Below are 15,544 nucleotides of genomic sequence, written 5' to 3'. Positions count from 1 at the left end.
TCGACTAAGAATACGGCCCTAAGACTGTTCTTACTCTAAGAACCTTGCTCTCTCGGTATATATACCCAGGCTAAGGTAGGAAGTGGGGGCATATGGAATTAGGTGTGGGGGAGTGGGAGGGGAAACGGTTTTGGTGAACAAGTGAGTGATGGACGAAAACATACATTGAGTGAATCGGAGTGAAGGTCAGGGTTTTGACGTCATGGGGATGCATTTTAACAAAGGAGAGTCAGTACAAAATAAAACATCATTACGAAGTCCATCCGGGATATTCGAATTTTTCCATAAAATCTAGTTTAAGCCCTTTGTCAATACAATGTAAAATATGTATGTCAAAATTGCTAAAATGGTTACAGAGGCATAAATAATTAGCGAAACAAGATTTCCCGTCATTGTATATAAAACTTCTTCTGTGTTCCTTCACTCTCTTTTTGAACCTTCTTCCAGTCTGACCAACATAACAAATTCCACAATCTTCACATTTTAATTTATATACTCCACTTTTGTCCATTTGATTATATTTGTCCTTAGAATTAAATAAAATCTTGTCAAGTGTCATAGGGTTATAAAATGATACATTGCAATTATTTTTAGGGAAGACATTCTGGAGTTTATAGGAAATGTTTCTAATGAACGGTAGTTTGACCCAGCGGGTGATTTTTGTCGGGACCATACACAGTGATGACAGTAACTTTGTGGATCTTTTAGAGCGATAGCGTTTAAGCATCTTGTCTAAACACACGGTATTGAAGCCATTTCTTCCTGCTATGGTTTTTATAATTTGGAGTTCTTTATTGAAGTTGTGGACTGTCATAGGAATATTCATTAGCCGGTGGATCATACACCTCAATGAAGCTAACTTATGTGTGTGGTGATGAGAAGAATCTACAGGGATAGTAACATCAGTAAAGGTTTCTTTTCTATATAAGGATAGATCATGCTTACCACCTTTTATAGAAACATTTAAATCTAAGAAATTGATAATGTCTCCTCCAAATTCAGTCGTAAATTTAATATTGCTGTGGATGGAATTTAAAAGATTGTTAAAATTATTTAATTGGCGTGATGAGCCCGTCCATAAACATAAAATATCGTCTACATATCTAAACCAATAGAGTACATTAGTCAAAAGGGGGTTACCAGTGCTGAATAGTTTATACTCCAGATTGTCCATGAATATTTCAGCAAGAATCGGGGAGAGAGGCGATCCCATAGCAAGGCCAGTGTTTTGTAAGTAAAAACTGCCGTTATAAATAAAATAGTTCTGTGACAGACACAAGTTTAGAAGCTTCTCATTCTCTTTAAGTATCACAGGGTCACATTTAGCGTCTTTTAATGAGTCTAGGGCCAAGTTAGAAGCTTCAGCAGTCGGAACGGACGTGAACAGATTAGTCACATCGAAAGAGATAAGTTTAGCGTTAGGTGGGGGGGGAACTATGTTATATATTTTCTCTGATAATTCAATTGAATTTTTAACGCTATGCTTGGGTTTGAAACAAGAAAGTTGCCTAATTAAGGTATTTAATTTGGACGCTAGCTTATGGCAAGGAGCCGTGAAATGTGAGACAACAGGTCTAATAGAGACATCGACTTTGTGAGTTTTGGGTAACCCATAAAATCTTGGGGTAGGGGGTTCATATTAATGGCTCGCCATTTATCAGCCTTCGTAAGTAATCTTTCACAATTACCCAATTCACTTTTAAGAATAGTCTGGAATTTTACCGTGGGGTCGGCCCGTAATTTTACAAAATCGTGGGTTTTATCGTGGATATAAAGAACTTCCACAGAATCGAGCCGGATACGATTTTATACGTACTATAACAGAGATATCGGATTGAGAATCAGCAGTACTTGGAACTCAGTCATCCGCAACATTTCGTTATCTTCCCCCTCCAGTCCTCACTCCTCGCACCCTCTGCCCACCCCTCCCACCTGAAATGAAAAAGGCAGCAAAAACCAAATCCCACCATCATTCCCTTGAAGAAGTGACCAGCAGTCGGTCGCGAAACGTCGGGGCAATCTCCATTACGACAAGCGGCATACACCCGTATGTCACTATCTTTGGTCCCTTGATGTTCGAATTTTTTTAATTCCATTGAATATAAATATGCTAGGATTAGGGGGAAGGGGGAAGGTTGGGGTGGAGTGGGCAGGTGGGTGGGGAGTGCTAGGGTTGTGTGACTAAGTTCGGGAAGGAAAGGCTGATAAGTTAGCTGGCTGGGAGTTGAGGCACTTGGTTTGTAGGCAGTTGTTTGGGGACTTTGCTCTAGAAAATGGTACCTTAGCGTTGAAACGCGTCGTAACAGAAAATAATAATGATCTATGAAAATTTGAACAGGTTATATATTTTCATTCAGCATTACTTTTCACCAAGTGAAAGCCGAATCGATCAATTTCATGTGAAGTTACGTTGTAGGAGGTTGCCATGCTCTTCCGGGTTACTCTGCATTCGAAAAAACTAGTTTTTTTTATGAAATATCTACTTTTTGTCTGTGATGAATGAGCATCTTTGAATTAAAGTTGATCTATTCTTTTCCTCTCACTCATAAGCATGGTGCTGTGTGTTAAGCTTCGTTTTAAATCCCCCCTTGGTGAGTGTAAAGTTCCCTCCCTGTGCAACACAATTTAGCGGCGTGAAAAAGAAATCATCACAATGCCTCGACTTTCATTCAAGCTGACGTTCAGGGGGGTGCGCATTCAGTGATGCTTTTATTAAAAATCTCATGCTCTGCTTTTGGATTTCAATTGCTCTGTAAATTCCGGAGAAAGGACGTTTCTTTCACAAAAGGCACTGAGGCTTATAAGGATGTAAACAAGTGTATTTTTTTAGAAATCGCATCTGAGAATTTTTCGTTTATCTTTTTTTTTTTGAAAAAAAACTTCAACTGTTTTCGGTGAGGAATTGGAGTACTCTTTTTTGTCGACAACTCGAATCTCCGTTGATTCATCGACGAAGCTTTTGTGTTGCTCCTCTCAAATGAATTTTTTGCCTCTTCAGATGCCTTCGTCCTTTCTTTTTCGGCGTTGCAGCGGAATTGAATCCTTTGTGATTTCTCCCAAATTCGAAATTGAGCCTCGGTTTTGGAGGATCTGATGTTTGGTGGGATTATCATGCTTGTAAATTCGTGACAGCCGGAGCCGATTATGTCTCGGTAATAGAAGGAGTTCACCAACCATCTGAGGTAGGAGTTATCATCTCCATCATAAAAGATATAATTGTTGATTCGTGTGACCTTAGGGCCTTAGTATTCAAAATAATGATGTGCCATTTGGTGACTCGAAAAACCTCTTTTCTCTCTAGTAATTTAGCTTCATACGAAATGGAGAAAATCCAGTAAGGATTCCATTCTCTTCTTCGAAAATATTTATGAGTTTTTGCCATTAGGGTTCATCTTCCTGTGAAGATGGGTTTTTATTTACAGAATCGAACTTCTCTTTTTTTTTTATTCTAGTCAAAGAGTCAGAATCAATTGCTTCTTCTGAGAGTTCCATCTGTTCCACTAATTCTTGACTGAAACTATTAACTTTTTATGGAATGAATATTTTTCTAAATATCACGCCGTCATTTGCGCGATGAGGTCTACCTCAAGCGAAACCAGAAACGTTTTAATTACGGTTATTCACAGTGCGTTTCGACGCTTAGCGTGATCATCAAGTCAATTAAATAATAATGTGAATAATAACTATGTGAACACTATACTTAATATAAAATGCTCTAAATATATAAGTGAACAGTAAAGGAAAGTATTATTTAATTAATATATCATGTTGTTCCACGACTTATCGCCTTCACATCACATCATCATGCGCAATCCTAAGATTGGTTTGACGCAGCTCTCCACTCAATTTTGACAGCTAATCTTATCGCATTTAAATAAATAAAAGATCGTAGCACTTTTCCGCAAAATTTTTTGCTGCGTAAAAAGCGTTTCGGCTCACTGAGTCATCATCTGGTACAAGATCCATCGTCTTGTACGAGATGGTGGCTCAGCGAGCCGAAACGCGTTGTACGCAGTAAAACATTTTGTGGAAAAGTGCTACGATCTTTTATTTATTTGAATATATCTAACTTCCACCAATTGAAGCCTGAATCTGATGAACTTACTCTTTTCACACCTACTTAATTCTCCTCTACTTATCGCCCTATACAGTTTAAATTGTTCTTCTTCCTAGAGAAATGGTTGATCATCTTAAACGAGGTGAATGATCCAGAGATTTTTCTTTAGATGACACTCGAGTACACTTCTACCTTAGTAGCACCAAAAGGATTAAATCTAGATTTAATGCGCATCATAGTATACACTGTATACATATTATATCTGTATAAAAAACATCCAAATGTCCTCGACCACGCAGATAATATTTAGATATTATACGTATTATATCTGCTGCCATAGTATGGATTTTATATAGATTAAATACGTATAATTCGTCGTAAATCTGTATATTAAACATATAGATGACTGATGATCCCTGGTTACGCCGCACAGTGGTCTGAGATGCCCTTTTCGGCGGACAAAAGTCGATTTTTCGATTGCGTTCAAACTATCCAAAAATGCTAAATATGTGAAGCTAAAACATCATTCCATTGTAAATAGATCTTTATATCTTCCTCTACTGCCCATTTTTCGAATTACAGGAGTGGTTTTTAGCGAAAGTTGTTTGAGTGTAATTTCTCAAATTTTTGACGGCTTTTTAACTTAATAAATACTATAACTAATTGCCATTTTTTTGTTTTCTTTTGAGTTTATTTCAGCAAACTCACCTTTTTTATGATCCATAAACCTAATTATTAATGTTATGAAAGCGTCCGGGGTGTCAGGATAGCGCGCTATAATATCATATGCAAATATTTTTTTAAATTATGCACAGTTAGAGATATAAAAAAACCACGCTCTACCACTGTGTTCTCATGTAATAGGATGCAAAGAAAATACTATCCTTGAAGCAATTTAGAAAGAATTATCTGCCTTTAGTTGCCTTTTTTTAATTTATAAGCCGAAATGTGTTACAGAGACGCCTGGCTATCCTAACGCCATGGCGCGCTATCTCTCGACAAGTCGCTTTCGCTGATAAAATCCTCCGTTTTGAGTCTCTCTATCAGACGCAATTGGTTCATTTATTAGCATTATCAGCAACAATTTTATCCATGCCTAAACACTACATGATTCAGTGACCATATCAGCAACAATATAGCCTATTTGACACGGCTTAAACTAACAATTCGGCTGCCACTAGGCTTCTCCCAGCGTGCGACAACTCCAGCTATTGTTAAGATTCCTCTAATTGTTCAGTGAAAATTGAATACTTATTTTCTGTGAACCAGTCTTCGGATATGGCACTCGTGAAGGAATATTTTTTCAATTTACGAAAGAAGTGGGCCGAGAAGGACAGCGTTCGTTACAAGCATCTATATGAGTACATTTTAAGGTAGGTGGAAGTGATTTCATTCCGACGTGCAACGTACTAAGTGGATTCATTAACCCATAGCTTGCGTATCATATCAATTTTGGTGTCTTATTCTAAGGTCACAAGAAAGGTCGGACGTGAAAGATGACAGGAAGCTAAGAATTCAAAACTGGCTGTTTTCTTTCATTACTCGGGCGACACTGAGATGGGAAAAGAGCCGCAGAACAATAAACGTGTTTTTGCAGAACAAAAATCTGTGGCTTAATTCAGATATTGATTTTTTTGGCGGGAAAAAATCGAGCCCCAGATAACGAGCTCGGAAACTTCTCAACCCTCTACCTCGGGTAAGTTCAATGTTATCGATGGGATATATTAAAGCATTTACGTAAATGAGAGTATTACCTATCAAAAGATTGATTTTATTTAGGTATGTAGTCCATTCAGTCGTCCGTGTAAGAATTTTGAAACGTTGTGCGAGCGATCAAAGCGGACGAGAACCACGGAATTTCTCGATACAAAAACAACTGAAGAGCTGGTTTATGCGACAAACGCAAGTCTTCGGCCAAACAAACAAAGCGATGCAGCTCATATGGTAGATGAGGCAATTCATATAAGCCCCAGTAGAGCCAGAAATATAAGGCAAGCTTGTAATATCCATAGATCTGACACCAAGGTAGTTCTTCCCTACAATGCAGACGAGGAATTAGGCTTAATGATTGAGGCAAAGTTGACTAAACATCAGTATACTATGTCCATCAGGAAAGGGGCCAGATCTCCAATGGCAGCAAGTCTTTATCCTCCCTAAGAAGAAATTCTTTCTGTAAAAAAACCTGTGCTATCCTTTTGGTGCTACGACTGCTTTCATCCCCAAACGTAGACTCGGCACCCGCTTACAAAGACTGAAGAAACTACGGATGAGGATTAATTGTTTTACTTCCTCATATCCATTTGCTTCCCTTAATTATTGATTCATTAATTAAGTATTCTACGAAATAATTTCATTAAAGATATCTCCCCCAAAGCATAATGGTCATGTAATTATCTCTAAGTGAGAAAACATCCATTCATTCGTGTAAAACTGGATTTGGCGACTTATAAATGCGTAAGTGTTTTTCAGACCACCATTGCATCACACGTCGTTGTAGTATAATTATTCAGAAAAAATAGCGAATGCATATTTATTTTTTGAGAATGTCATTATGCATGCATTATAAGATATATTTAAGTTGTGTAACACCATCATATACCTCTACAAATGGGACTGTCGACTTTTGTCCGGAAAAAAGCGCTCCCCAGACCACTGTGCGCCGTGAGGATATTATTTGTGTATTTTAAAGATTCCGGTATACATCAAGGACAATGGATCATCATAAATGTATGAAATATGTATACGGAAATTAAAGATTTATTTACGAATTACGAAAATTTTTAAGATTTCGAAATACCGATGTATTTCGAAATCTTAAAAATATACAGATATAATCCTTTTAGTGCTAATAGGGTAGCCATGTGGACTAAAACTACTACCTACTCAAACTTCCTGATTTTTCTTCTTCCCTCAGGGTCCCAGGATCGTGGCGGGGAGCCGTGGCCCAATGCCGTCGCGGGTGGGCTCGACCTCGCGGGCAAAGGTGACCAGGGCGGGGTCAAGGCCAAGGAGGCGCCCTTCCGATCGTCGCCGACCGGGGAGCCCTCTGGCAGGCCACGGCACCGACACCATCACGACGATGACGGCTCGGGAAGACACAGGCACCGCTCCCAGCACCAGCACCATCACCACGACTCGTCCAAGAGGCCCAACGCGGGCCAAGGGCGCTGGGGCCCGTACTTCGAGGACCCCGAGAACGCGACGAGCGTGTCAGTTCCCTTAGGCGGCTCCGTCCATCTCAATTGTCGCGTTGGGATGCTTCACGACAAGACGGTGAGCTCCTGAATATTGAATTTTCTTAATAAATGTACTTTATATGGGTTAATTGAGATACTTATAGTATGTATTAGCAACAACTTTTGCTGAGTAGCCATTTTAGTGCCACGGACCGATATATTCGCCTTTTGGTCCACTATTGAAAATTGCCACGATCCAATATATCGGTTCGAGTGTAGACCTTATTTAAAATCATAATAATTTAATACATTTTGTTTTATCCCTCACCCAATGTATAAGAATATTATTACCAGCAAGTAATTCCTTTTTAGTAAAATAAAAAAAAAACATTACATTGATATCTAAAATAGTAACTCCGTGTATTTTTCATAAGGTTCTACAAAATTCTTAAATTTTCGTTGGCACTTTCCGATAGTACCACCAAATGTCTGTGCCACTAAGCCTTTAATTGAGAATCTTTCAGTCAATAGTCTATAAACTGGACCTATTGTTTATTTCTTAATTTAAATCAGCATTTCTAATTTATTAGTTTATCTTGCTCCAAATACCGTCTTTTCTATGACTGAATGAAACAGATTGCACATTAAATAAGCATTTAATTAATTAAGAACATTAAACATTGTGCTTTCCACTTTTTAACTACGCAAAAATGTGTTATTCACAACGTGTTTTGACTCATATAGTCATGATCAGGTCAGTAAAATAATTGTTTCGAATGGCATTATAGTAGTTAATATTGAATGTTTGCTATTAAAAAATGGACTGTAAAAATACATAATTTAGTTCATTCATCATGTTCCACCACGAAACGCCCAGTACAGTTGAAAATATTCTTCTTCATGTGCCGTCTCCTCTCAGAAAGTTTGTAGTAATCATGGTGTCGCTTGATGTTGACTGTGCCCATTTCAGCAACTGAATAACTGACCGCTGAAACCAAAACACCGCCTCCCCAAATGTGCCCTCAACCCTTCCCATATCCCTATCCCCTAATTCCCTGTCCAGTATTATTATGCCATGACTCTTTTAATCTATAAAACGTGATCAACTAATCTGCCTGCAACATTACTAAACGAAACGCCCAAGAGACAGCTGCAAAGCTGGGAACTGCGGAAAACAATAACGAGAAATATACTTGGACTTGGACTTGGATTGAATAACTGAGTATTGTACCCAGTGCTGTGGTTGGGCCGGTACGGCGTACCCCCTAAAATCCAAACTCGTTATAAGCGTACCGGTTAAACTACCTTTTTTAAATGTGTAAAAAAGATCCTTACTGTAAATTGTCCAACGGATTTCAGAAAGAAAAATCGAAAATGATCATTTACTTTTTAATAGTTATCGCGTGGCACAACTTGGAACTAATATAAGAGTAGTATTTTGACATTTCAATCGCGGCCGGATTTATAATACATGTTTAACTGTTGACATTTTTGGTGTTTACCGCCTAAAATTTTTTCCCAACTATGGAATAGATTGTACCATGATTTTAAATTGTCATTTTTTAATCATGTCTCGAATGTTTTGTTGTTTTTGTTGTTTATATTTCAAACATCTTACTCATTTTCATTGTTATGGTAGTTAGAGTGGCATCGGCTGAAGTCAAGTGATCAACTCGGGCTACTTATTATTTACGTAACAGAGTCGCAAAAAAAATTAAACAAAAGAAAGCATAATTAAGAATGAAATGCGAGTTCAATTTTGCCACAATGCAAACGTCAAAAATAATTTTTTAAAAGGTATTTACTGTGGTCAACTTGACTAATTTCAACACTACCAACCTTTGCACACTGCACTTTTGGCGACACATCTTGAATAATTATTAACAATCTTAGAGGTAAATCCTAAATAAATATGTTTATTTATTAACAGAAGATATGTAAGACGTATTTCAAATCCGGGTAACAAAATATATTCTGCCTTGCCGGTTTCAGACAGTTTTTCGCAAATATCTTTCTTATTTTATCGTGAACTTACACTTTCCCGTACTTATTTAGATTTTTCACAAAATTTTGCTTCTAATGAGTGCCATATCAACAATACCTTGTTACAAACAACTTCGCTAACCCGAAAAAAACGACGCAAAATCTCCACTAGACCCCATGTTAAATAGGGTGGTTTCCTATTTTTAATTGACTAAATTGAAAAGTTATTACTCCTGGGTACGTATTTTACCCTTTTAGATTTTTAAATGACGATATCTATTTTTCGGGATTAAATGAAAAGTGAAAATTTTCAAGCGCACGAAAACGCGACGGCTAAGTATGAATGCTTGGAAAAGCCCGTGTGACGACATTCTGGTTCCGGCTGCCGCTGTGTGAGGCCACCTTGGTGTGAGGTTATGAGCGGCGCTATGATGCAGGCTGCTAGCAGGTAGCGCTTGGCTTAAATAAGGATTATAAATACCCTATCAAACGAAGGAAACTTTCCGATCATAGGCAATTTTAATAGGTAATTATTAATAGATGCTTTCCTGAGCTCTGTGACTCTTGCATGCATTGGTAATCTCAGACGATGTAAAACTCCTGACTACTCGGTTAGCATCTAGGTCCCTGTGACGTCACGTGGAGTGGCATCGCATGGCCGCCAATCTGGCCTTTTTCAAATGAGGTTAAAATTGACCATTGCCACTCGTCTAAACTGGGATTTATAAAACCAAATTATTTTTATATTATGAATGCACTAATGGTGGTTTACGAATCGCAATCAGTCTTTCGTTTTCTTTGACGAAGGAAACTACCCTTATATCCTAAATTTACCTTCAAATATCTCAAAAAAAGGTATTCTGTGGCTAAAGGTAAAATCTTTCCGCTTTCAGGGAAGATGCTCAGACCACGAAGGTTTTCAGATTGTTCTTATCACCAATTTTTTTCCTGCGGCGGTATATCGATGGCTAACCTCTAACAACACGTATCTCAAAATTTGGCCGGTTAGAGACAGGTATCTTAAACAAAGTGTAATGTCATTTAAAAAATAAAATTCAAGCAAAAAAGATTCTTTTTTATTTCAAATGTATACTTCTTTTTCAGTTTTATAAATTTTTGGTCGTTAATTTCTGTGTACCATTAAAAATATAAATCGTTTCTTTTACTCTCCTGAAAAGTTGCTATTTTTTTAGATACGTGTTGTTAGAACCTAGCCATCGATATGTCCCTTGGACCCTAAAGGGTTAATGAATAAATTCCCTCAGGTGATATGGCTGAGGCGTCGCGAGGATGGTGTCAGCCTGCTGACGGTAGGCGACGCCACGTACAGCAGTGACAGCCGCGTTTCCCTGCGCTACCAGTATCCGAACAACTGGCGACTCCACATCAGCCCCGTTGAGAAACCGGACGAAGGGACGTATCTCTGCCAGCTGTCCACGCACCCTCCCAGGGCCATCTACACCAACGTAACCGTCTTGGGTGAGTAGCTAAATGGAAGTGAATTTTAGAATGAGAGTCCAGGTTTAGTTGAATATCTACTATATCATAATCATACGTCAAAAATCCAGATGTCGAGTAATATTTTGAAACCTGCCGCGTGAACGGTAGTGAAATATTCATTAAATGGCACCCTGAACCGTAAATTGAACCTCCAGGTTTGAGAATGAGGGTCAAGGTTTAGTTTAATATCTACTAGATCATAATCATACGTCAAAAATCCAGATGTCGAGTAATATTTTGAAACCTGCCGCGTGAACGGTAGTGAAATATTCATTAAATGGCACCCTGAACCGTAAATTGAACCTCCAGGTTTGAGAACGAGAGTCCAGGTTTAATTTAATATATACTATATCATAATCATACGTCAAAAATCCAGATTTAGTGTAATATTTCGATACCTCCCGCGTGAACGGCAGCGAAATATTCATGAAGTGGCACCCTGGACCGTAAATTGAGCCTCGTGCCTTTGGCTTTCCGAGCCCCTGCGCTGATCACTACGCTAGCTAAGTTACTGATTTTTCATTCCTAAATAAGATAAATTCTCGGATTTATTTTGACATGGGAATTCAGGTACCTGGATAGCGAAGTAGTGTGTGCAGCGGCTCTGAAAGTTTTTGGTCCGTGGTTCGATTCCCGGTCCAGAGGAATTTTTTCTAATAGCTATTCATGTATAATTCGGAGATCGCTTTAACGCAGCTCTCTACTCAGATTTCCTGTCACCTGACCTTCTCTTATTTACGTATTTCATCTCTTTTCCATCCTTAGGAACCTGACGTATGTAACTCATTCTGAGCCTTCCTTTGCCTTTACCCTCATCCACTTTTTCTTCCACGATTATCTTCATCGGGCCATCATACCTCATTATGTGATTAATTAAGTTGTCCCAACTACTTCTTAGGGTTTTTAGGCTTCTCTTTTCTCTCACTCTAATGAGGGTTTCCTCATTGCTTTATTGGTCGATCCATTTTGTCTTCATCATTTTTCTCATCTTTTGTATAAATCCTCAAATATATATGTTAAATTAATAATTGAAATTACAGACATTCTTGCAAATGATGTCGCTCGATGTCACAGCCACATATCTACGATACCTTATTATTGTCAATAGGTATTAAGATAGTGTGATCATTTTAGTCTCCGATTGAATAAAAATTGCAAATTGTATTTTATAAATTCACAATTTATATATTTTATAAATTCACTATTTATAATTTAATCATATGTGTTGCAATTAAATATACCCACATGGGCATAATTTTGTATCCCAATTAAGACATGACCGTTCCTTGGATTATAATTGAAAATTAAAACGCTATCTACCCATGAAACCACCGAGTATTGTTTTCTGCCTGAGCATAGTTTTCCTGGAAACGTAATTTAACTTCCAGAATTCTTTGTTTCATCGATTGATTGATGCCCGAAGAATCTTGGAGAAGGAAGAATGCGCGGTGCCGGGGGCTCCTCAAATACGGAAGGAATACTTGAGAGTATTAGCTGGGTAGAGTATCAGGCAAACAAAGAGTGGTGCAGATAGTAGTAGATTGAGGAAATTGAACTCGAGTGCAAGGTTGAAGGCTATAGGATGTGGAGATTGAAGCTGAAGAAGGTGGGGTGGAGTATGAGGTAGGTGCATGAGGCAGGATAAATAACGTCTTCGCTGGTATGAGGGGACAAATAACGTCTGGCTGGTATAGTTGAGGGCCACAAAAGCCATTCAACAAATTGGAGTTAAATCGAGGTTTTTATCGGTTCATGCCATATTTGTATCCTTTTTAATGTAAAATGTGGACCAATTGCTGGTGTGAATCCTCATATATGTGTACATTAATTTTTTTATGATTCTTTTTCAAATGTTTGAGCAATTCTTGGTTTTCTGCCCAATTAATCAACCTTATTTTTTCTCGAAAATAATAGATTATCCAGCTACGGGGTACAATCGTTCTTCTTTGTTATATTCCAAGGAAGAATCTCATTTTGTCGTTGATCTCCTTATTCTACGTCGAGTGATATGCTTTCTAAGATAATCGCGCTAGCTAGTTGGACATCCCGTTTTAAAGCGGCCTGGAGTTGGCGCATTAAATATGCCTATAAAAATGCAGGCATATGTGGTAGATAGAAAGTTAAACTATCTTATATACAATTTAAGTTACCTGGATTTTATTCAAAAATTTTGGATTTTGATTACAGGATGCGTAACTCTCGCTCAGTCAGTCGTATTTTGTCTTGCCTCCTTACTCTTTTTTTTCTCTCGTTTTCTTTTTTTCACTCGTTTGAAGCGTACACGATAATATTCAACTTTTCCTAGAATGTAGATGAAGTGGTCAACTTTTGCTTCTAATTCAACCGTGGCTATTTTACTTAAGCATATTCTAAGAAAACAATTATATATATTAGATACCTTCATCCATGGAGATCACCAAAACCGATCAGAGCGTATTTGCAATAGTTGGAGGTGACCTAGGCGCATTATTTGAGTGTGCCACATAAATTATAATTTTGTGTCATTTTAATGCATATTTAATTAGTCCTCTGGATATTTATTTGTCTTCTTTACACTCTAACTATTTTTACATTAGGTAACCTTCAATGTTAGCTATGATGGCGCAAATTTTATGTAACCAATACCAATCAGCATATAGATATATTTTTGGTATTATTTTATGTCAAAAATATATCATTTGGTGATCTATTACTGATAAATATTTAGAAATCACATAATACATGCCGGATAGCAGAAATAATTTTGCCATCAATCGCAGAAAACTGCTTTAGTTTGCTGATATGGAATATGTAAACTGGCCTAAGTTTAGCTGGTTACAATTACATAAAATAGAAAATCGTCTCCAATGGGCGTAACGCAGTTAACCGTAACTACTTTACAGCCATTGGGTCAATTTTCTGTTTCACGACCGGCCGTAAAGCTCACCTAAACCTGTTCTACTATAACATACTTTAAAAGGTGATATTTTTCTATAACTTTTAGTGGTCAATAGTGGTGACATCAAACTTTGGTACACGAGACAATTTTTTTACTCCAATTTTTCCTCATTTTTTAGTATTAGGAAATTTTAATGCCCATGTAGATTTATGGTTTTTTGGGAATATCCCGCGTCAGGTTATTAAAATGGCCGACGTTTCTTCTCCTATGCCGGAGACCTCATCAGGGCGAATGACCGTGTTGTCTTTATTTCGCATCAATTTATAGGTGGTGGGTGGTGGTGGGGAGTTAGGGAGGGGGGTAGGGAGTTTTCTGGAAACTTGTTTTTCTGGAAATGACCGGAAGCCATGTGTCACTGATCCTCTGCCCGTTATCTCTGCTGAAGTTGTTTTTATGTTTTTTGATTTCTAAGGCTTCCCGGAAAATCCTCGTTTTAAAGTATTTCTCCCTGGCGAGAATTTTTGGGTTGTTTACATCGATGGTATGTCCTTGTGCGGCATGTTCAGCGACTGCTGACTTATCGGCGTGGCCCAGTCGAATCGCCGCGCTGTGCTCCTTCACTCTGGTTCTTATTGTGCGTCCAGTTTCACCCTCGTACACTTGGTCGCATGTGCCGCATTTTAATTGGTATACTCCCTCCGTTTCCAATTTTTCCCTTCCTTTCACGTTTCGAATGATGTCTCTAATTTGCGTGCGTGGCATAAACACGGTTTTTATCTGACGTTTATGTAGTATTCTGGATATTTTATCCGTGACCCCTTTAATATACGGCAGGAAGGCTTTTTTCTGCTGCTCTTCGGTCTTTTCTTCTTCCATCCTTGAGTCCTTTTTACTTAATTTGCGGGAGATGGCCGTCCTTATTTCTCTCCGTCTGTATCCATTCTTCATAAGTTCATTCTTCATTCTTCATTTTTAATGCCCATATTTATATTCACATGGTATCACTGTTACATTACCTCAGAGATAGAGATGTGAAGTGATAGTGTTGATATAAAATTTATATCTTTCAGACTTAAAAAGTACATACGCTGCTGCTTGGGATTTCGTCATTATTAGAAACTTCATTACTATGTGTTGCGTCCTCTTAAGTTAAAGTCTCTGGGTTAAGTCTAAATTAAAGTCTTAAATCTTCAATATTATCAAATCAAGTGAAGTCTTACTTACTTTGAATACCCAGCGTTAAGCGTAAGAGAGACATTTACATGATACATATCATCACCTTACATATAGAGCCGCAAAAGTGATATTTTTAATGTAAAATTGATACTTTTTAGACTTTAAAAGTACATAAGTGCTGCTTGGGATTGAATCAGTTCTAGAATACAGCCCTGCGGGCGTGATGCGACCTCTTAAGTTAAAGTCTCTAAGTTAAGTCTGAATTGAAGCCTCAAATCTTCAAGATTTTCGAGCCGAACATAATCTAACTCGCCGTGAATACCGAACGTTAAGAGTAACAGATGGTTCGCTCGGATTGCCTTTCTTTGAAGTGCCTCCGCGAAGGAAAGTTGGGATCATTAACGAAGGTGCCGGCAATTGAGCACTAGCGGGCGGTGCGGAAGAGTAGCCTGGAGAATGAATCAGTGACGGTGGGATGAGAGACTCTCACAATTTACTTCTTTGAAAATTTAAAGGGGTGGGAGCAGTCGAAGGCGTTTCACAAACTTATGCTTTTAGGGGTTCGAAAGCTCTTTGGAAGTTGTGGAGGTCTTTCATCGCACCGAATGTTTACCGAGTCTTATTGAAAGAAGCAGCAGAGGCTCTTTGAACGCCGAGAAAATCATCGCCGCCGGCGTGATAATCTACTATTAAGCTCGTATCCTTCATCCATTGCCAAGTTCTGCGTTGGAACAGTTTAAAATTATCGGATACGCCCCTTGGGAGAAATTTTTT

General features: G+C 38.2%; 1 protein-coding gene across 1 annotated transcript in view; it reads left to right on the top strand.

The window, feature by feature from the left end:
• Positions 1–15,544, top strand: part of LOC124166986 — a 581,690-nt gene that overhangs the window by 555,227 nt on the left and 10,919 nt on the right. Inside the window, exons 3-4 of the mRNA XM_046544741.1 lie at positions 6,972–7,330; positions 10,482–10,695. Coding sequence (XP_046400697.1) covers positions 6,972–7,330; positions 10,482–10,695 — 573 coding nt within the window. The remainder of the gene's footprint in view (positions 1–6,971; positions 7,331–10,481; positions 10,696–15,544) is intronic.

The sequence above is a fragment of the Ischnura elegans genome, chromosome 10, assembly GCF_921293095.1.
Source record: "Ischnura elegans chromosome 10, ioIscEleg1.1, whole genome shotgun sequence".
In the NCBI taxonomy this organism is placed as follows: Eukaryota; Metazoa; Arthropoda; class Insecta; order Odonata; family Coenagrionidae; genus Ischnura; species Ischnura elegans.
This window is presented reverse-complemented; position numbering and strand designations above follow the sequence as displayed.